This window comes from Myxocyprinus asiaticus, chromosome 16 (assembly GCF_019703515.2).
Source record: "Myxocyprinus asiaticus isolate MX2 ecotype Aquarium Trade chromosome 16, UBuf_Myxa_2, whole genome shotgun sequence".
Taxonomy (NCBI): Eukaryota; Metazoa; Chordata; class Actinopteri; order Cypriniformes; family Catostomidae; genus Myxocyprinus; species Myxocyprinus asiaticus.
In genome coordinates, this window is record NC_059359.1 from 25,126,604 (window position 1) to 25,149,282 (window position 22,679).

General features: G+C 39.2%; 1 protein-coding gene across 1 annotated transcript in view; it reads left to right on the forward strand.

Moving 5' to 3' along the window:
- Positions 1–900: 900 nt before the first annotated feature.
- Positions 901–22,679, forward strand: part of LOC127453706 (cell adhesion molecule 4-like) — a 256,812-nt gene continuing 235,033 nt past the window's right edge. Inside the window, exon 1 of the mRNA XM_051720306.1 lies at positions 901–1,156. Within this exon, the coding sequence (XP_051576266.1) occupies positions 1,081–1,156 (76 nt within the window). The 5' untranslated portion in view covers positions 901–1,080. The remainder of the gene's footprint in view (positions 1,157–22,679) is intronic.

Sequence of the window (22,679 nt, forward strand, 5' to 3'; positions counted from 1 at the left end):
GTTAATGATCATGTTGCTGGATAGCTGGATGAATCACATTTTAGTGTCTTGTATGAGCGGGTTCAGTCAACAAAACTGTCATTTATTTTTGCGGATTACCACAAGAGAAAATTCATTAAAAAAACTAGTTCATCTAGTAAATTCGAAATATTTATACATTCAAAATATGACTTAATTCACTCAAAACTTTATTGACGGTTGTGTAATTAATATGATTATAAACTCATTCCAGTTGAAATAGGCTACACTTTCTGTGGTTCAGATGTTGTTATAGTACTATAAATACGGTTTATAGACCTTATTCAAAGCAGTATCCAATTAAGCCAAATTTTAGATAGTGTTGGTTGTCCATCTTCTACACACACACACACACACACACACACACACACACACACACACACACACACACACACACACACACACACACGTCGGTGCGGCTATCCTTATGAGGACTCACATAGACATAATGATTTTTATACTGAATGATCTATAGATTCTATCCCCTAACCCTAACCCTACCCTACCCCTAAACCTAACCCTCACAAAAAACTTTCTGCATTTTTACATTCTCAAAAAAAAAAAAACATCGTTTAGTATGTTTTTTTAAGCAATTTGAATTATGGGGACACTAGAAATGTCCTTATAAACCACATTTACCACACACACACACACACACACACACACACACACACACACACACACACACACACACAAATAGGTTAATTTATAACTAAAAATAAAAATGTATAAAAATGTTTTCCCCCATAATAAAAAACGGTCATTTGTCTTGAAATATTATTCTTACCCCGCCCTTGATTGGGTGTGCGTCGGTCATAGTCAAATCCGATTGGTTGTGGCCGAGCCCAAGAAAAACCGGCCCTTCTACATTTCCACCTTTCATTCAGAGTAGTGTATCAGATTGAACGTGCATGTGTGAGTACTAGTATGTAAAACACAACGCTTCCAGCTAACACGGGAGCTGAGACAAGACATCATTCCTAGATGAAAGCTTGCGCACTCATGTTATTCTAATTCCTATTAAAGGGAAGAGGAATTAACAGAGAGAACGGAATAACACCCATGATGGCATTTTCTTCTTTTTGGAAGTACTGCGCTCCCCTTTCTCTCCTACTGCTCCTGTCCCATTCGCACACAGGTAAGACCAATATTTATTTTGCGCAATGCGAGGGAAACTATAAACACATTTGAAGTCAACTTGCCATGAACATGTGGACAGATGTTTGACAACGAACCATCGCAAGAGCTATAACCTACATCCGCGATGTATACATTGGACATACACATATTCTGTTTTACGGATTCGGCACATCGAAGAAGCAAGATTAAGCAGAGCCAGATAACGCGCATCATTAAATGTAGCGAAAACCGTGGTAAATGTTTTAGGAATTATTTTGGACCAGGAAGTGTTCTTGAAACGTGTTTTTCTGAAAGTTGTTCCAATTCCTGTTTTTAAATGAACTTCATTATACGTGTAGTTGTTCTAGTTTATTGTAGTCAGTAGGTAGTTTACGTCACCCACCTGCACCTCTGCTGACTCCAGTACGGAGTAAAGGGAATGCGCTTAATAATTGGATGGCGTACATGTAAAGATATGCACTTGGTTTTCTTGGTAATTCGGGTTTATGTGCATGTGTATAGCTGCAAAGATTCATGAATAGCGTACGCTGTTGACGCGCGCGTATGTTTGTACAGATGTACTGTGCATTTTCTTTGTGTACGTAATTGAACGCTCCGTCTTTTGCCGTTGTTCTTCGTGGAGGCTCCGTGCGACGCACATAGATCTCGAGGTGTAGGCTACGTATGTCCATTGCGACAGTCAAAGGAGCAACGGTACCTTATAATGCCATAGTGGACTTGCGGGATTGCGCTGTTCGCGGGTCCCACTTTGGGATGAAGAGGGCTCCTCTGCTGTCCCAACCCAGCCTCAGTCACACTACAAGGCTGTCTAGAGTAAATCCTAACACCGGTCACCTATTTCATGCTTACCATCGCATGATAAATGCATCTGTTGTTGTCTTGGGATTTGTATTACAAGAGCATCTTCATGATAACTAGCCAGCCGTTTAATTCTTCTTTTCAAGCTGTGCCATCTGTTTGTAAAATGAGGCCCAAATTAATAATTATTACCCTGGTAGCACACGTACATCATCCAGACGTCTATTTGATGTGTGTGTTTACATCTGGAAGATGTATTTTTTTAGGTAGTTTGCTCATCTGCAATACATCTATAAGACGTTTCATCTTAGATGTCAATAAGACATTCAGCAGATGTCTTTAAGATGTTTGATTTAGAATGTTTGTAAATCTGATCTTTTTAAGATGTTTAGCAGATGTTAGATTGTGATGCTTTCCAGATGAAAAGATCTAAAACAGACATCTCATAGATACAGCTAAATAAAAAGCCTGGTTTGAGAGGGAAAACTAAACGGACAGTACCTTAATTTACTCCCAATTCCTTTTGTGTTTGAATTTTATGGAAACTGACAATATTAGCATATTTATCTAGTTTGAAATTCTAAAAGCATTCATCTATTGAAATTCAATAGCCATCTGTGGCCTGAGCCAGTTCCAGTTTTGTGTGTGTGTGGCAGTCCAATAAGTGAGAATGTTTTGAACATCTACAGCTGAAAAATGTTGAAAATGTATACTTTTTAATGTTACTTTAAATTGTTATGACATACATTAAGGAGAAATGCATGGTAATTTTGTGGTTTTATGGGTATGTGTATATAGCATTGCTCAAATGACATGGCTGGTTCCTAATTTGGGACTTTGAGGTCAAGAGAGAGCTATGGAGAGGACTGTCATTAATCTCTCCAGTGATTAGAAGTGAGAAAGGAGGAGAGAAGGGGGTTGGGAAGAGATAGAAGGAGGTGGAGAGGAGAAAGAGAACGGATTATCACACCTCTTCCACATGTTAATCAATAGAGACTTTTGATACCAGAGTCATATTTCTGCATTCCTTCATTTAGGGAAAAAAAAGTATATATATAGTGATGAGATGCAGATAAAAAGATTATGGAGTGACAGGGATGAGGAGAAAAATAAGAGATAATATGAACCTATGGATCACAGACAGAGAGAGGGGGTGAAGAAATATAGAAGAGAAAGTGTGCATCGTTTTATATGTGTCCGGTTTTCCCTACATTGGGGTCCAGGCAATGGTCATTGTGAGATAAATGACTCAATAAATATGCAAAATCATTTTATAATGAAAGTGCATTAAGGTTTCTGTGAGGGTTAGGTTTAGGGGATAGAAAATATCATTAGCCCAGTATAAAAACAACAGAAGTCAATGTAAAATCCCCATGGTAGAAAAACAAACCTGTGTGTGTGTGTGTGTGTGTTTAAAACTTCTCCTTTATCCCCCACCACAACAAACACTGAATGTCCTGGGCACAGACTGTGTGTGTCCCTTGGGTATGGGCCTGCAGACTCATATGTTCCATCTGAGCCCTTCTTCATAATTTTGTTGCTCTCTTATTGTCTTTTTCTTTCTCCCCTCTCTCTGCATGGCCTTTTTTGCAGTGCTCTGAGACTGACACACACAAACACACACAAAATACATGGCCATAGATGTGGCAATCGCATGCTGCATTCTGCACCCGTCCTCTCTCATCACTATAGCTCTCATTGGCCCTGCACAGTTAATCATCTCTATTTGTTTATTCGATAGCAAGCAATATGAGAGTCATTCGTTTGAATCTGTTTTCATCACTCACTGGGACTCTGTCAATGTTGCTTTTGCTGGAGGGCCAAATTGTCTCCTAATTGGGAAAAAAAGTACAAAAATGGAAATGCAACTTAAGAAAATTTGTATGGATCTTTCCGTTTCATTCAATTAAAAAGCAATAATATTATAGTTATAGCAGTTGTCTTATTATATAGCTTGTCATGTCTAGTCATGTGGTTAAAGGCTAAGAATCAGATATTGTTTAACTACACAGGGAATATATGTAGTACACTGAAAAGTTTTTGGAGTGAGGTTTACTTAAAAAAAAAAAACAACCTAGGAAACAATTTCCATGCAGAAATTGTGAGTAAATTTAACAGACCATATTTTCAATTAAAGGCTACACACAGTTCTTGGTAGCTTTAATTAGAACTTCTCAGGTAGAGTTTACTTTGCAATACTGTGTTGTAAGTAAATTTGACTTAATTTTTGTTTGTACATTTTACTTAAGCAATGTAGCACTGAAATAAGCCATGCTTTTAAAAGTGTCTGGCATTTCAAGTTTTTTTTTTTTTTTTTTTTTTTTTTTTACAGTAATGTACTTAATCACGTACCAAATAAAACACAGAAGCCTTCCACAGGGAAGCTTAATTAGACAACATCACCTAGCTCTAATGGCAATAGAAACAAGATCCAGAGCTGTGCACGCAGACTTTAAAACTTGGTGCATGGGGCCTGGTTAGCTCAGCGAGTAAAGATGCTGACTACCACCCCTGGAGTTCACAAGTTCGAATCCAGGGCGTGCTGAGTGACTCCAGCCAGGTCTCCTAAGCAACCAAATTGGTCTGGTTGCTAGGGAGGGTAGAGTCACATGTAGTGACCTCCTCGTGGTTGCTATAATGTGGTTTGCTCTCGGAGGGGCGTGTGGTGAGTTGTGCATGGTTGAACTTGGTGCATAAAACATGATTATGGTAACAATCAACTGATAATATTTTTGATCATGAACATGTAATTTTAAGTAGAAAATGAACTTCAGACTTCACAAAACAAGAAGTTAGAAAATCAACAATTAAATTGGTGTAAATCAACTTGCAAACAGTGAAACTATGCAAGCTCATTAATTATTAAAACGTGTTTCATGTTGGGAACACCAGCTTTGTATGGTTTAGTACAATTTACTTATTTTTTTACCTATGCAATTTACTCAAATCAGCAAATAAATATGACAAGGTTTTCCTCTTTAGGATTCATACATGATGACACATTGTAAAGATTAGAAACAATATTTACTTTTAAGCTAGACTATTAATTTTTACATCTTTGAATTGAGTACAAACATAGAATTTACTTAATATTTCCAAGTTCACACTTAAACTAAATTATTCAATGAAGAAAATACTTGATCTTTTCTGCTATATTTACTGCACCACGAAATAATTTTTTCAGTGTGTCTTTTGTTTTGAATGTTTGATTTCATTTTTTTTTTTTGTAAAAGAAAAAAAAAAAATACTATAATACAGGGTTTCCCACTGTAGAATATTCTGATGCCCAAAGAGAAAAGCGTCCCCTGCATTTTGAGGTGCATGTCTGCTAGCTTTTGCATCATCAAGGTAGGAGATTCGCTTTTTTCTAGTGCACGTTGTGCTGAAATTGGTATTTTTCACTTGACACTTTGTTCTCTAATGCCATACGGAAGCCTTTACCTTAAGCCGAGGTTTATCCTTTGATTCCAGCCCATAGTTGTGTAATTCCCTCAGTAAAATAAAATTTGTGACGTTTAATTAAAGCGATAGCACCTCCTCTTAGTGTGTTGAAAACAGACCTATAGTAAAGCCTTCAGGTACTGGTACTTGCTTCCTATTTTAACTTTAATTTCACATTGAACACTTAATTCAGGCTCACACATTTAGAAACAAACAACACACAGAGGGAGAGCTGGTGGCAGACTGTTACATAGCTCCCTGGCTTTCCCTTATCACTCTGATAGATTACAGGTTTTACAGCACTATACAGTATAAACACAAGGGCTGTGTATCACCAGACACCTCACGATATGATACATATTGCGATACACATGTCACGATTCGATATATCACGATACATCACGATACAATGATTGGGTAAATTTCAGTTTTAATGTCCATTTTGCTTTTCTCTTTCAGATAATGCTGTTATTCATTACACAGGGGACCTTCTAACTTGTAAAATTACAGACATACAGAATCAATTTTACAAATTGTATTTTATCATTCGTTTTTCATCATTTCAGTGACATTTTAACTTTTTTCAAAATATAATCCATGTATTACATCAATAAACATGATGTACTGAAATTGCATTTATTATATTGCATGTACTGTATATAGTATATTGTTACATGTTTGTTGTTAACATGCCTAATTTGTACTATTTACAAGAGCTAATGGTAATGTCTCTTTAAGACCTGTGGCAGGGACTTTCACAGTAGTGTTTATTTGCTGGAATGGCTTCTTAACAGCATCCATACTATGTGTGGTTAGAATTAAATGTTTCTTTTGTTGTTTTGATAAATAACTTAATGTGGAGAACAGAAAGAATATTAAAATAGACATTATTAAACAACAAATGGTTTGCTTGGATCTAGACTTTGGACTCATATTACACAGAAAATGTCAAAACTTTTACTCTCAGCACGCAGTGAAAATATCTGGGTGCTGATCTTCGCCACTACACCACTCAATCTTGGCATTTTAAGAATCGAAATTGGGTTCGTACAAATTAAGATTAAGTTGAAAATCAGTATTTTTGCCCAACCCTAGATCCAAACGTGTGAGAGAGGTCCAGCATGTCTGTGAGAGAAACCTGCTGGACCAGTTTCAGACTGCACTGAAAATATCACAGTATATCACAATACATGGATCTAAGTATCGATACAATATCGTGAGAAAAAGTATCACGATATTTGATTGCATCGACACAGCCTAATAAACACGTTTCTTCAGAGACATAGAACATATTGTTACATATCACAGTAGATAGATGATAGAGTTCTGCTTAGATCTTAAAAGTGCCCCTCCTATTTGGAGAGTCAAAGGTGTGCTAAAACTCTGAGCACCTTTAATTGTTCTGACTTTTGAGATGAGGAGATAAAGACAGGGAGGAGCATAAATTTCAAACCATTTCAGTGGAGGGATGGATTCATCATTGTGTTTTACGGCGTCTTTATGCTGGCTGGGTTTGTCGCAGGTGGCGTGTCTCAGTAACTTTATTTCACTGTAATTATCTCCAATCTGATTCACCTGATCAGACACTCCTTTAATTTTCTCGTTCACTCTCATTGCCAGCCTGCGGTCACCTACATTAAATGCAATTCTTCATGTCCTCTATCAGCATTTCATTTTAGAGCTTAAGTGCTTTATTGAGAGATGGCTTTTGCAAGTCTGTGTGGTTTTAAATGATGAATCAGATGCTAGAGGTCATGTCGAATGTTATTAAGTTAGACCGGCAGCACTGCACATGGCTGTATGAAACTGAAACTCTTCCATCTCTCCCAAAATGATGTCTAGAACATTATTCTAATGAAACAGACTCATAAAGGTGTACCCATTAAACAACCTTATTTTTCAGGGTAAAATTAGCTTGCTTTGATTGGATCGAGGCTCATTCATTGTAGGAATTTAAGTACTTGCACTTTGATAAGTATGTGAATTATTTAAATGTACCTGTTCATACTGGACCCAATTCTGTCTGTGTCACTTGTAAAATGGAGAAATCTTGCCAGACACAAGCTGTCAATAATTCATCCTCAGACTTTTGTGGTTTGCAGTATGATTCAGATCTGATTTTTCTTCCTCTTGTCCTATGAGATGTCTGAGTGGCAGATTTGCTGTCTGGTGCCTGACTATGTCCTTCTCAGCATGGGAAAAAAAGCCTTCAGAAGTGCAATGCATTATTTCTAAGTGTCTTTATCTCACAGCTTGAGCGCTAGAAATGATCAATCTGAAATAGGCTTTCCACCCCCCCTAATGAATACTAAGATAAATGGTAGTTTAATAGTGTTCTGGTAATATCCTTAAATCATAAGAAAGAGTGAGAGACTTATGAGTAAGAGAGTTGGCAATACAGAGAGAAAAAATCGAAGACTTCACTCTGGGGGATGAAAAGAGAGGCAGAGAAAGAGAGAGCTTTAAGTGGATGTTGTGGTTGATTGCCACGGAGGTGAACATTCCTCCATATAAGGGACAGTGTTGCCATGACTTTGCAAACTCTCTGCCCTGTACTTGTTTAACAACCCCCTAACCTCTGTCTTTTCACTCTCTCCCTCTTTTGCTCTCCTCCTTTTAATCCTTTGCCTCATACTTCCACCTGTCTCCAAGACTCCCATCGAGTCTCTGTTCCATGCCCACATACGGTAAAGGTCGCAGGCTTTTACAGTAATTACAGGAGTTTGAGTGGCACTAAAGCCCTCACTAAGTCTGATTGGATGAAGGGCCCATTAGAACTAAAATGGGCCCCTACTCCAGATGGAGTGTGTATGTGAAAGGATTTGTGGCTTCTTGAGAGGGAGACTAATGCCGCATGCACCGATTATATTATGTGGAGAGGGTGGAGGTGATAATGATGCCCTGGACAAGCAGAAAGGACTAGAGGGAGCCGGCCTTACACTGGACAGGTGTGTGTGGCATGAATTAACCTGCCTAGATCATATTCTCATGCAGGGAAGAAAAGAGGGAGATTGAAAAGGTTTCTTTTTTCATTAATTCATTTTCTCACTTAATATTTAATGTTTTTGTAATTGCTAGAGCTAAAGGACTGAGCAGGATCCTTACTAAATTTACCATGACAACTGTAGATTCTGTCAATATACCATAATGTTTTATTTCATTTTTGGACATTATGGCACATTTAATGATGAGGACAGTTAGAGGGTGGGAAATTATGGGTAGAAGAGAGAGGAAAAAGGATCTGGAAATGTTAAGAGCTGGATGTGAACTTACGTTGCCTGTATGAATGGCTCAACATATCAGAACACATGAGCTAACCTCTAGACCACAGCTCCAGCCAAAATGCCATAACTTGATTAGTTATTGTCACTTTTGTGAAACTATTTCACTGTAAAACGTAGTTATGTGCAGATGTTACCTTAAGGAGCTGTACAGCTGTATTTCAGCCTTATCTGACCTTAAATTAATATTCTGTGTTCAATACAAATTAGGCTCAATTGACAGCATTTGTGGCTTAATGTTGATTACCACAAAAAATAATTTAGACTCGTCCCTACTTTTCTTTAAAAATAAAATGCAAAAATCGAGGTTACAGTGAGGCACTTTCAATGGAAAAGAATGGGGCCAATTTATTGGAGGGTTTAAAGGCAGAAATTTGATGCTTATAATTTTATAAAAGCTTACATTAATTGTTCTGTTAAAAGTCATGTAGTATTTGAGCAGTATTTTGAACAGTTGTTTAAATCATAATTTTTACTGTCATTTTAAGTTTTAGGGTTTGTTGACATTACATCGGCATGACAACGAAGTTGTAAAATTGGCTGTAGCTTTACACGGAAAAGGTTAGTAAACAATTTGATCACACTAAAATCATGTTAATGCCAATATTCGTTATGTTTTGTGGCTATACTTTTGAAACAGTGAGTATTTTAATGTTTATGGATTGGCCCCATTCACTTCCATTGTAAGTGCCTCACTGTAACCCACATTTTTGCTTTTTTTTTTTAAAGAAATGGAGGTGCAATTCAAAATACATTTTTGCAGTAATCAATATTATGCTACAAAAGCTGTCGATTGAGCTTAGCTTGTATTGAACCTGTGATATTCCTTAAAAAAGTACTTTGATTGGTGTAACCAAATATAGTCCGGTTGATTCAGTCATGTTAAATAATATATTTAATTTCAACAAAACCAGTTAATTTATTTGTTATCTGGTAAATTTTTAGGTTTCTTGACATCATTTTTACAGTGTAGTAAATTAATATTTGATCACTTTGAAACAATGCAGGAACCTTTCAGAATATTTTGTTTTCCTTTTTTTAATGACAGTGGTGACTAATATCAAGTTAACACTGTTATATATTCGTTACGGAAATTTGATGGTATTTTGGCAGAAACAGTGGTTACCATGGTACAGTTGTCTAGGAAGAAAGAGGGGCCATGATGGAATCAAGAAGGAGTTTTAAGAGAGAACAGCGTGAAGATCCCAGCAACTTCACCACACAGTTCAATGGGCTGTGAAAGAGATGTGAATTTGAAGTTAAAGAGGGGGAGGCACTGGACCTAACTGAGCACAGTGGAGAGCAAAAAGACAAACAACTGAATATTTGAGGAAATTCAGTAAAGAACGAGGGAAATAAGGAGTGCAGGGCAGTGTCAAAGTGACTTTTTAGTAACCCTCCTATTGCGTTTAGGTCATTTTTTACCCGGGAGAGTTAGATAATAATTTTTAAATACCGCATAGTTTTTAGTATGGGAACCAAACTTTGGGACTTTGTCAAGACTGTCAAAATACACATAATAATTTAAAAAAAATGTTTTTTCAGATTTTTAAAATAAAATTAAGAGATATAACCATTAAAAACATTTTTTTTTACATTGTTTGCATTCGTGGGTCAGTTTTGACCCAGGCATCAACTGTGGAATTGCACATGATATTATGTAGATTTTTTGTACATCTATGAATTCTATTTTTGCTTATAAACTAATGCTGTCAGTCGATTACATTTTTTAATCGCAATTAATTGCATAATTTTTTGTAGTTAATCGCGATTACTCTCAGATTTTAAAAGTGCTGAAATTTTACACTATATATACTTATTTTCTTGTTACAGTTCATTTATTTCAATCTTAGGAAAGAAAACAAAATAATATGTAGCAGAGTTGGGGTACTCGAGTTCAGACTCGAGTCTGAGTCATGAGTCCAATTTTAACGGACTTGGACTTGTCATGGACTCAGATGCATTTTTACTCAGACTTGACTCAGACTCAAGCCTTTTGGACTTGGGATTTTTAAAATAATATAACATAGGGTGACCATTTGTCCTCTTTTTCCCAGACATGTCCTCTTTTTCAGACCTGAAAAAAGCGTCAGGCCGGGATTTAAAAATTGCCTTTATATGTCCGGGATTTGGCTTTGTCTTCATATTGATGTGCTCTCTACAGTTAGTACTATCATATATTCTGTGTATTTGATACTGCGCATCAGTTTTCATGCGTATATGTCCTTACCTGTGATTATTCTGGCTGAGAGCAGCAGCGCGCACTCTTTCAAAGTACTTTTTCTGCTTTCTCGCCCGCGTGCCCGTGCTGCATGTGTGTGTGTGTGAAAGAGATCGGCATTCGCCAGACATGCTCTGCCGCTCTCATCCAGAAACATCAATAATGTAAGTACACTTTTAAAAGTACGTTCCCCAACTCTGCAAATTATTAAATAGAACACATTTTATCAGACTCATGCTTACTATGCAAAGTCATTTCTAACTGAAAATGTTGACTGTATCGAGACAAAATCAAATTTACTATGTATCAGGGACATTTAAAAGAATATGACAGATGAAATAGACCATGATGGAAATTGTACAACTCAGTCCGTCACATATTTATAGCGCAACCTCTGTGTGTTACCTGTAAAGCTGGCACTTGCATTTCATTGGCAAAAAAGTCAGAAAATACAATGAAGAACACAAGTGAGGGAGAAGTCTCTATTCACCTATAATCCATACTAAATGTAATGTGAAAAGAACGAAATGCCAGCCCAAGGTGAGTTTGATCTTGACTTTAGGGAAGTAAGATACACCTGGACACAGCAGGAGTACTGAAAAGTGTGAAGTGTATTACTGTAGTATATAAATATTTATTTAATGGTATCTGATACAATGGTATCTTTTCTGTTTTTATTTTTTGTTGTTGTATTTAATTTTATGGGCATTATTAAATGTTTTAATATTACCATTTATTAAATTTATTAAACACATTAAATGTATTTAATTAATTACATTAAATCAATTTCACCCATAATTTTAGATTAAACTAAACTAAATTGAATGGACATATTGAAAATGAAGTAGAAATAAAACTAAATTAAAATTCGAAATAATAATATCTCTGGTTGTAATGACAAATGCAGCTTTCACTTTCTTGGTGTGTGTTTGAGTGGAGGGGAAAACCCGACAAATAACTGAAATGTCAACATAACGCAATAAGAAGTGTGTTGAAGGACAGTTTTGTCTTCATACACCTAAAGCATATGATTTCATTCTGAAACCACTTTGAAATTTGTTCAGCAGGATACTAATTATTTGATTTTTGCATTTATATTGACAAATTGTTTTTCTTAGTTGTGAAGGTTAAAATAAGCTTAAAATATTGATGTTGAGTTTATGCTTACAATTTTAATTCAGATTCTTGAACAGATTAATTCGGACTCGACTTGGCCTATTATGTACTCGTCTTGAGTCCAACTCGGCCCCTTTTGGACTTGGACTCGACTCGGACTCGATTGTTTAAAGACTCGGACTTGACTTGGACTTGACTAAGGTGGATTCGAACCCAACACTAATATGTAGCAATATAATGCTTCATTAACATTTTCCAAACAAAGCCTTCCACAATACATAGACAATGCACTAAAATATCATCAATTCAAGTAATATTAAACGTTTCCCAAAGTGTAAGTGGGAGGTTGACTAATTGAAAGAACTAGTACCCACATAGGTGGGGGAAATATTCATTGCAATGGGCATTAAATCCCTTAAACTCTCATCCTCCACAATATTAATCTGCCGGTAGACTGTGACTATCCCCTTTGTTACAGCCATTGTGAAGCTGCAATCATGACTCAAGTCAGGACGTGTGTCGACCGCCGCTTTGAACTCACCATGAAAAGCGCTTGCAAACAAAAATGTATCATTCTGCATTTTGGTGATTGTTAAGATTTGGTGTGCTTCTGTGGTAATTAAAATGTGCCTTACATAGGCTGAAAAATACACAAAGAAAAAATCACAAGTCCCATCTGTGCTTGTTTTGTACATCAAATAATGTTAAGAGGTCCTTTCTCCATCTTTTTATCACTGACAGGGAAGCGCTGTCAGAGATTCTTTTATTTACTGAGATAACAACCTCCGCGGCTCTATCATAGAAGAGAGTGTAACGGCCAACTAGCGTGTTACGACAGTACCGCCCATAGAATGTTTATGGGAATGTTTATGCTGTTTTATGCTTAGCTTGTAGGCTTACGCTGTGGTGTGTGTGTCAGTGTAATGACTCCAGATGGACATATTACAAAGACTCTGCTCTTCACACCAGTGTTTATGCTGTATTAACAGTAAATGCGTTAATTGTGATTGAGAAAAATTAACATGTTAAACTAATTGCATGCATTAACGTGTTAATTCTGACAGCTATTATAAACACTTCACTTACATTTTGCCTCTTTCCCATACTCTCTCAAACACTTTTTTTGTTTATCACTGGGACTGCATCTTGTTTACAAACATATACACATACACATACAGTCACACACAGACAAACACACATTCCTGTACAAAACAGACATGACAAATGTATCAAACATAACAAATAAACTAAATCAAAGGTACTACGGATTAAAGGGGGTGTAGCAAAATTCATTCACACATTAGTCTAAATAATTGAAAGAGAAACTGTCCACATTTTATTTTGAAGACATCTGATGCCGAACCAGCTTGCAGCATATTCACTCATAAACATTCAGCCATTTATGCAAGTAAATAGAATCTTTTTCACTTAACATAGTATAGAAGTATTAATGTTGTATACTTGAGTTGTACAATTGTTTTGATGATGTTTAGTTGAAAAAGAATACATTGGTTTTAACCATCAAGTTGTATTGAGCTGTTATAATTAATAGGAAATTAATTCAAATTACTAGTAATTCTCATATTAGATGTTAATATAAATAGTATATTATGTTATATTTAGATAAAATTTCACAGAAATGTTGATAGAAATTATGTCTTCACATGTATCACACTGGTTTTGCTGTAGTTAATGTATATTTTGAAATGTCAAAGAATTTCTACATTTTATTATTTCTAAAAAAATGCCATATTAATTAAAAACTTTTATATTTGTGTTAACATGCCAAAAATATCAATCTTCTTACATGTATGAACAGTTAAGAACTTTTTAATGACTTACAATATAGTTTTAGATGGGTTATAAATTATTTATAAGATTAAATTCCACCGGGTCAAAATTGACCCACGAATGCAAAAGGTGTATGCAGATTCTGAGCGCAATATGAGAGTTAAGAGACAATATTTACTTGCTTGATTTTTTTTTTTTTTTTTTTTTTTTGTGGGGCAGAAGTAAGAATCTTCGCCCCTGCTGGTACAGATTAAAAGATAGTGTTTGGGAGAAAACTGGAACAAAGTTCAGAAAAGAGAGAGTAGAAGGAAGACAAACTAAGTGGAATCCAGAAGTTGTGTAGGTTACTGCACAAACAGCAGAAACAACAGATGATCAATGAGGACATTTTACTGCAAGCCACCCACCAGTCTCGAGCTGAGTAGCAGGTCGGGAGTGAAACACACACACTCTCACAGATATGCCCACTGAGGCACTCAACTGTGTACTGGTAAATGGACCTGATTTAAATCCATCAGATAACAGGCATCTTGTAAGGAATGGCACATAAACAGAGGTAATTACTTTCTCATACACTCTCACAAAATGATCCGAACCACTGTCGTGGGTCAAGGGTCAGATTGACAGAAGCATAGACAGTCAGGCAATAGAGCTCTCTCAGAAGAAACACCAAACACTTCTCGAAAAATTATAGATGCACTCGGTGATAATGACTGTATATTACATTGAAAACAAATTGAGGTGATGCAAGATGCAGGTTTGATAAGCAATTCAAACCAGGATCAGAGCCAGACACAACACAACATGAAAAGACAAGCTGAGGCCAGCATGAAGTCCCATAGATTAGTGCTGGTTAGATGCTGGTCTATGTTGGTCCATGCTGTTTACCAGCAATGCCTGGATAGTTAAACTGGTCAACCAGAATGTTTTTCTGGCGATGCTGGTTGATCTAATAAGGCTTGCTGGATTAAGCAAGTCAAGAAACCTAAATGGGACACCAGCAATGCACAACAGCGACCCCTTACCAACCTAAGAACAATGAATTTAGGCTTTGGAGTGAGCCTTTGATCTTGGCTAATTAGGAAGCAGTAAATAAATCTTCATTAGCCGTAATGAATTTACACCACAAAACAACAAACATCAAAAAGTTGCCATTAATTCTGCAATTAAAATCTCAAAGCATGACTCAAGGACAGAGGCAGTACTTGTGATCACGCATTTGTGATGTTGTGTAGACTTATTTTTGTTTGAAAAAAAAAGCAGTGGAGACTGTAAGCAGGGTTCCTGGGGAAATTAATTTTGGGGAAATTAAATTTCCATGACCTAGCTGAAGCCCTTGTATCATAATGCCAATCTTATGATTGGCAATGGTTTTTGAGCCCCGCCCTTTTAGCCGCGCATTTGTCCTATGTAAGCAGGCGCTCACACACCATTTCTTCAGAATGTTCTGACTGAAAGACAGTAATGCATTATTTGTACCTCGAAACTCTGAAGTAGTAGTGCGGCTAATGTGTAACCAGAGACGTTCCCTATCGATTCAGTTCACGAGACATTGCAGTGAATGCTTTGGGGAACGGAGTCCCATCACGCCGCACTATGTAAAATCATACCCTGGAATGCACCCGTGTAGAAACAATTATGTATATGAGGTCACAGGCCTGTCGGTGGTGATTTATTAACATGTCTTCAATGTGTATGAAAAATGAATAACCCCACATGGTGAAAACCAGACGGGAGGTTAATCGTAGTCTGAGTATGTACTATATGAATCATATAATACACACATTATATTTAACCCTTCGTACCCAGAGGTAGGGAGGGAGGTTTATTTTCATTGGAAGTACTTATGACATCTAGTGTGAGTAAATTGGAAAGCAGCCTACACAGGCAACTGCATAATTATAACAGGTAGCCCGCCCGTAATAAGGAGCTCGGCTTTACCCGGCAGGTGTTGGAATAGAAAGCTCTCAAGACAGAGAGGACTCATGAAGCGATGGATGCCACGTCTAGGTTATAAAACCTCGCGAACGTGTTCTGCGAAGACCATCCTGCTGCATATATCCTGTAGGGATACACCATTTGTCCACGCCCACGAAGAGGCCATGCCTCTAGTTGAATGTGCCTTCATGCCAATAGGGCATCTCATGCCCTGTGATTCATAAGCGAGGGTGATCGCATCAGCGATCCAGTGAGACCTTTGTTTGGAGACGGACATGCCCTTTGTGCATCCTCCATAACAAACAAAGAGCAGATCTGACAGTCTGAATTGGCGAGTGCATTCCACATACGTGTGCAATGCCCGCACGTGGCATAATAAATGCGCTAACTACTCCTCATTCGAATTAGACGGTGGAGAAGAGAAAGCTTGCAGGTGCACTATCTCAGCCTTGAAGGGTGTGGAAAGCACCTTAGGTACATAGCCTTTTTTGGGTATGATGGTGGCTTTTGAAAGCCCCGGATCGAATACCAGACATGAACTGTCGACCGACAGCACCTGTATATCACCAACCCATTTGACTGAGGCCAGAGCCAACAGCAGTAACGTCTTTAAAGAGAGCACACATAACTCAATAGATTCCAGTGGTTCGAACAGAGGGCTCGTGCCCGTAGCTCCAGATTTTAGTCCCATGTTGGAACCGTAACAGGGCAAGGGGAGTTCAAACGCCTCGCTCCTCTAAGGAACTTTATGATCACATCATGACTGCCTATAGAGGAGCTAGCCTCTGGGGGTGAAATGCTGATATGGTCGCAATAGTAATAGACCTTAAGCGTTGATGGAGTAAGACCTGTATCCAACCACTCTTGAAGGAATGTAAGAATCTCCATTATGGAGCAATTCATTGGGTCTTTGCTGCGTGAAAAGCACCAATCCGCAAACACATGCCATTTTAGTGCATAGAGGTGTCTCGTAGACGGCGCTCTAGCCTGTAAAATGGTATTCATTATAGACTGAGCCAATTCAGGCTCATTCGCTGTGCTCCGTTCAGGGGCCATACATACAGGTTCCACAGCTCTGGCTGGGGATGCCAAATCATGCCCTGCGCTTGAGAAAGCAGATCCCTCCTCAGCGGTATTTACCATGGAGGACCGCATAATATAATATATTTTGACATTGGCCCAACCAGACATTGGACATCAGATAATTGGAATAGAGTGTTATGGATCTTAACCACATTGAGCTTTTGTGGGATCAGCTAGACTGTAAGGTGCGTGAGAAGTGCCCCACATCTATGGCAAGTGCTACAGGAAGCGTGGGGTGAAATGTCACCTGAGTATCTGGACAAACTGAAAGCTAGAATGCCAAGGATCTGCAAAGCTGTCATTGCTGTACATGGAGGATTTTTTGATGAGAACTCTTTGAAGAAGTTTAAGTAAATTTTTTTTTCAAATTGTAATAGTAATTTTTCATGTTATTAATGTCCTGACTACATATTGTGATCTGTTGCCACTTTGGTGAATAAAAGTATCAATTTCTTTCCATAAGAGCAAAATCTGTACATTATTCCAAACTTTTGGCCACCAGTATATGTTGTGCGCAGGGAGAGGAGATGGTACACGCTCCACACAAAGAGGCATTGCACGAGGCTCATCGTTGGTAGCAATCGAGTGCTGCCATGGCGATTTATGTACGCCACTACTGACATATTGTCAGACCGAATCAGAGCGTGATGATTCACTGTGTCGGAATGGAAAGCTTTCACCGCTAAGATTACGGATAACATTTCCAAGCAATTTATGTGCCATGCCTGTTTCGTGTCCGTCCTGGTGCCGAAAGCCAGGTGTCCATCGCACAGCGCAACCCAACCCATGTTGGACGCATCTGTGGTCACCACTTTTTGTCTGAAAACCTGACCCAGCATCACACCCTGCTGATAAAGGTTTGGAGCTGTCCAAGTGTGACTCGGTATGTGGTGTTTGAGCCAGTGCTGGAGAGGTCTCATGTTTTAAAGGCCTAACAGTATGACGGCGGATGCTGCCGCCATAAAACCCAGCATTTTTTGCTTTCCCCAGTTTGAACTGAGACAGACACTGGTGAATGGTCTGGATGCACTTGCTCGTGAGGTGCACGCGCATGCTCATCAAGTCGAGTCGAACCCCCAAAAAGGAGATTTGCTGGCTGGGAAAAAGTGTGCTTTTTGCCCAGTTGACATAGAGACCCAGGCTGTTTAAATGGTGAAGTATTAAGTCCCTGTTTCTTGCGTAGCAGAGCCTCTGATTGGGCCAGTAATAGCCAATCATCGAGGTCATTCAGAATGCATACGCTGTTCATTTTCAAGAGGGCGAGCGCCGCATCGACACATTTCGTGGCGTGGGGCCAGAGACAATCCAAAGGGAAGGACTTTGAATTGATATGTCATCCCCTCGAACGTGAGTCTCAAAAACAGCCTGTGGCACAGTACAATTCGGATATGAAAGTACGCGTCCTCTAGATCTATTGATGCAAACCAGTCCAGTGGGCGGATGTGCGATAAGATCTGTTTCTGAGTTAACATTTTGAATGGCCATTTTGCAAGCGCACGATTCAAGTGTCTCAGATCTAAAATCGTCCGAAGCCTGCCAACTTTTTTCGGAACAAGAAAATAGTGTCTGTAAAACCCTTGTGGGCTTGGCAGTCTGGAAAAATCTCTATTGCATCTTTCACGAGGAGATTGTGAATTTCTGCATGTAACAGCAGCGCGTCTTGTGAAGGGACCGTGGATGGCATAATGCCGTTGAATCGAGGTGAAGGGTGTGCAAATTGGAGCATATAATCGTGTTTGATTGTTTTTTGCACACAGTCTGACACACCCATGAAAGCTCGTCACGCATCTGCATAGTGAGGCAGCGGGTGTATCAGTTTGCTCTTTATAAGAGATAGAGCGCTGCTTGCCATATGTTTAGCATAATGTGTGGGGTGTGAGAAATGTGAAGAGAAATTAAGCCCTTTTTCTGAGAATGTGTGAGTGTCTTGTGCGATCGAAACAAATGCTTTTCTTTTTTCATTTTTAAAGCATTCTTTATTTGGCAACAACACACATGAACAACATTTTGCACACTGTGGTCCCAGTGAACTGCGGCGAGTAGAACAACATATGTACCGAGCCAGGCTTTCTTTGAATTTGGGCCAGGAAGAACTGCGGGCTCCAGACTCCTCTTCAGGGCATTGCACATGGTTCGCGCTGAGGTGGGCGAGGCTTCTGTTTGGGCCACGGTTTACATGGTCTCACTGATGGCTCAGCGGCAGCTCTTGGCTCAGAGTGGGATGTTTCGCCGGGCGCTGGCTGGAAGCAGAGCATGAGCGGGGTGGATGAGAGGGAACACTCCTCTTAGGCAAATAATTCTTCATTGCCTGCAACTACTTTTGTGCCACGATGAAGTGCTCAGAAAAGCCCTCATGACTTTAGTAGTTCGCAGTGCCAGATCTGTGGCGGTGCGGAGTTCTTTAATTACGTCAGGGTTTGGGCCTTGCTCATCCACATCTTTGAGGAGTTTGGCCTGAAAGACTTGAAGCACTGCCATGCTATGGAGTGCCAAACCAGCCTGGCCTGCCACTGTGTAAGCTCTTCCAGCCAGTGTGGACATAAGTCGGCATGACTTGGAAGAGTGGGGGCGGTGCAGGATTTCCATCCTGTGGCGGCAGGAGGACAGAGATGTGCTGAAACCGCCTCTTCAATAGAGGGAAGCTTAACATATTCCTTATCTTCGGTGTGGTCCACTTTTGTAAGGACCACGGCTCCTCCGATCTGGAAGCGAGACAAATAGGGTGCGCACCAGGTCTTCGTGAGCTTGCCGTGGACTTGGTGCAGTTTAGGTGAGATTTTACCGGCTCCTCTGGCGGGGACCACTTGAGACCGAGCTCCTCAACCGCCCGTGTGAGGATGCAAAGAATCTCCCTATCAGTGGCCTGTGTGTGCTCCTTGCCCTCACTGGGTGAAGGGGCTGGAGCATCCTCCATGGACCATTCTCCCATGTCTGATGCTGCGAGGGGCACAGCATCATTATCATCATCAGACCCACCAAATATGACAGCACCGTGCTCATTAACAGAGGGCCAGAGGTCGTCACGTGCGGACTACACTGGCAAAGACACTGTGAGGGAAGATCGAGGTGCTCGTGGGGCTTGCGCCAGCGCGAGATCCACCTCGGGTTCTTCCATCTCTACCTCGCAGCCCCACCGAGTTTCCTCATGTGGTCCCTCAAGACTTAACATAGAGGAAGTGGTTGGGAGGGTGCAGGAGGTGGAATCGTCCCTCAGAACAAGGGCGACCCTAGAGCGGAGCATCTTGAGACTCATGTCCTCGCAGTGAGGGTAGTCTGTCTCCCTGAGAGCTGCTTCGGCGTGGGTGCAGCCCAGGCAATGAACGCAGCTTTCATGTTGGTCTGATGGAGCGATGTGTCTCTCACAGAAACACTTGCAATGCGGCATCTTTAAAAAGACGTGTACACAAAAGTGGCTCTTTTATTGGTGTTTTACGTGACTTGGACGGAATTATATATATATATATATATATAGAAAGGATACAGCTTCTGCAGGAAGTGGGTAGATGTCTCGCTGAGCTGGTCCGGCGGCGAGGCGGAGAGACTTCTTCGCCGGAACAGCAGAGGGGGCGGATGAATCTTCCACTGCAGGCGCTGAGAATCAGGCAAAGAATGTCCTGATGCATCTGAAGGAAATCCTGTCCACTGATGGGTGTCCGTCGACGATGAAGAGCGGGCTGATCAAGATGAGATGATCTGTCGTAGTCAAGATGAGCTGTTATTAGTTATTAGAAATGGTGTGTGAACGGCCGCTTATATAGGGAAAATGCATGCCTAAAAGGGTGGGGCTCAAACACAAATGCCAATCATAAGATTGCCGTTATGATACAAGGGCTTCAACTAGGTCGGGGACAAGGAATTTTCCAAAGCATTTTGCAAATTCAGTGCTGCCGAATACATTGAAGTCTATGAACAACCACAACCTCGGCTCCAACTTCACACCAAAGTGTTTTTCACACACGTTTTTGCCTCACACAGATTATGTCTTTGAAAGTACAAAGCTACAAGAAATATTTTAAAACTGTCCAAATTTATGAAGAGATATTGAATGTCTCATAATTTATTTTAATTAATTGTTACCTTATCATTTCCGAGTATCCAGAGACCCCAGTTATTGAACTACAGTAATTACATTTACCCAAAAAAAAAAAACAAAAAAAAAAACACTAAGACCTAAACCAATTGACAATTTTTCTCTTCCAAATACATGTTTTCAATGTTTATTGTGCACACCTCCCGCATTCTTGCGTGGCAAGCTTGTAAATTTGCTTTCTGCAATGTTTGTCATGTGGAAGGGCAATGCGCCACTTGATGCTGGCATTGAGTGGAGCGTTGTTGCCTCGACTCAACTCATGTGAAATGCGCTTTACAATGACCAAAGGACATTATTGAAAATCTAAATTCTTCTTCTTATTAGGCTATTATTGTTGTCTCTTCTGATAAAAGTCATGCTCAGCAGTTCACAAACTGAAGGAAAACTGTAGCTCTGCTTTGTTATTATAATGCTTAAATACTATAAAGTCTATTTGCAGATTTCGGCCATGAACATCTCAAAATGATTCAATGGCTCACTCATAGCACAATAAGATGCTCATTTGTCGCCACCTAGTGGCATCTCCAGAAGTAGTCCCTAAACTAGTCAATTAATTAAACTGAACAAATTTGTGAAACAGAAGCAAGCCACAACAAAGTACCCTTATTTTTGCAGCTAATTCTGCACAATTTGTAGATAATTTGATATACTTGAATCATTAAAATAGCTTAAATTTTTTTTTTTTTTAAATAACCCCGGAAAACATGTCTGTAGATCTGTGACTGTCTCAAATATTTCGACCCTCATGAGTTTGCAACCCTGTGAGTTAGAAACTATATGACAGTCGGACCACAGATTTTTTTAAAATGAATTCACACTGTTTCAATAATTCAGCGATCGGAGTCAGTTTATACCGCGGTTAGCACATGTAGTATGCGGAAAACACAGAATCTAGTCGTAAAAATGACATTAGCAATAAAACGCAGAATGTCGTGGAATATGATATATTTGGACGAAAATGAATGTTTGAATGTACAATTAATCAAATTAAAATTGTGATATGTCCTAGTGTGATAATTAAACGAAAAAATTATCTTATTTAATTGAATAAATAAATAATCTGCAAGTGATGCACACTTCAAAATGAATGTGTAGAGCCGGCTGTTCATACACTGAAAACACCTCATCATGATGATCATCACGTGCACTCTTGTGTGTGTGAGATGCCAGAGATAGAGAGCTCTCTGAAGTGCATAGCAGATACAGACTATTTATTAAATTGAAGCATAGCTTTACAGGGATTTATAATCACACTGGGCCATGGAACAAATTGCTTATCTGTAGGTGAGAAACTACTGTCAAAAACAAACAGAAACACCAAAATAAAAGCTTGATTTAAATTGACTCGTGTTTTTGCTTAAATATTACACTTGTTGGGTGCATAAAATGTCCTGGAAATGTCCTGGAAAATTGTGCCTTGAAAAGAGTGGGAACCCTGGTAAGGTCATCCTGTTGTTTCTGAAGAAGAAATAATGTTAACATCCCTCTCACAGGGGTGGGATGACTCATATTCCCTCCACCTCGCCGGTAAATCACATTGCTGTGCATGCTGTTATAACAGTAATTTTGATGCCAACATACAAAATTGTGAGACTCACTTTTGAGGTGAATATCATCCTGAGCTTTCAACATCTCAGGGAGGAGAGAAATCAGTCAGTATATATCACATTAATTACCCATGAAACTCCTTCACCTTATCTGTGTGTTCAGCTAATAAAGCTCTGTGAAACGCTACTCCCAGCTACAGAAAATTGTGTAATAA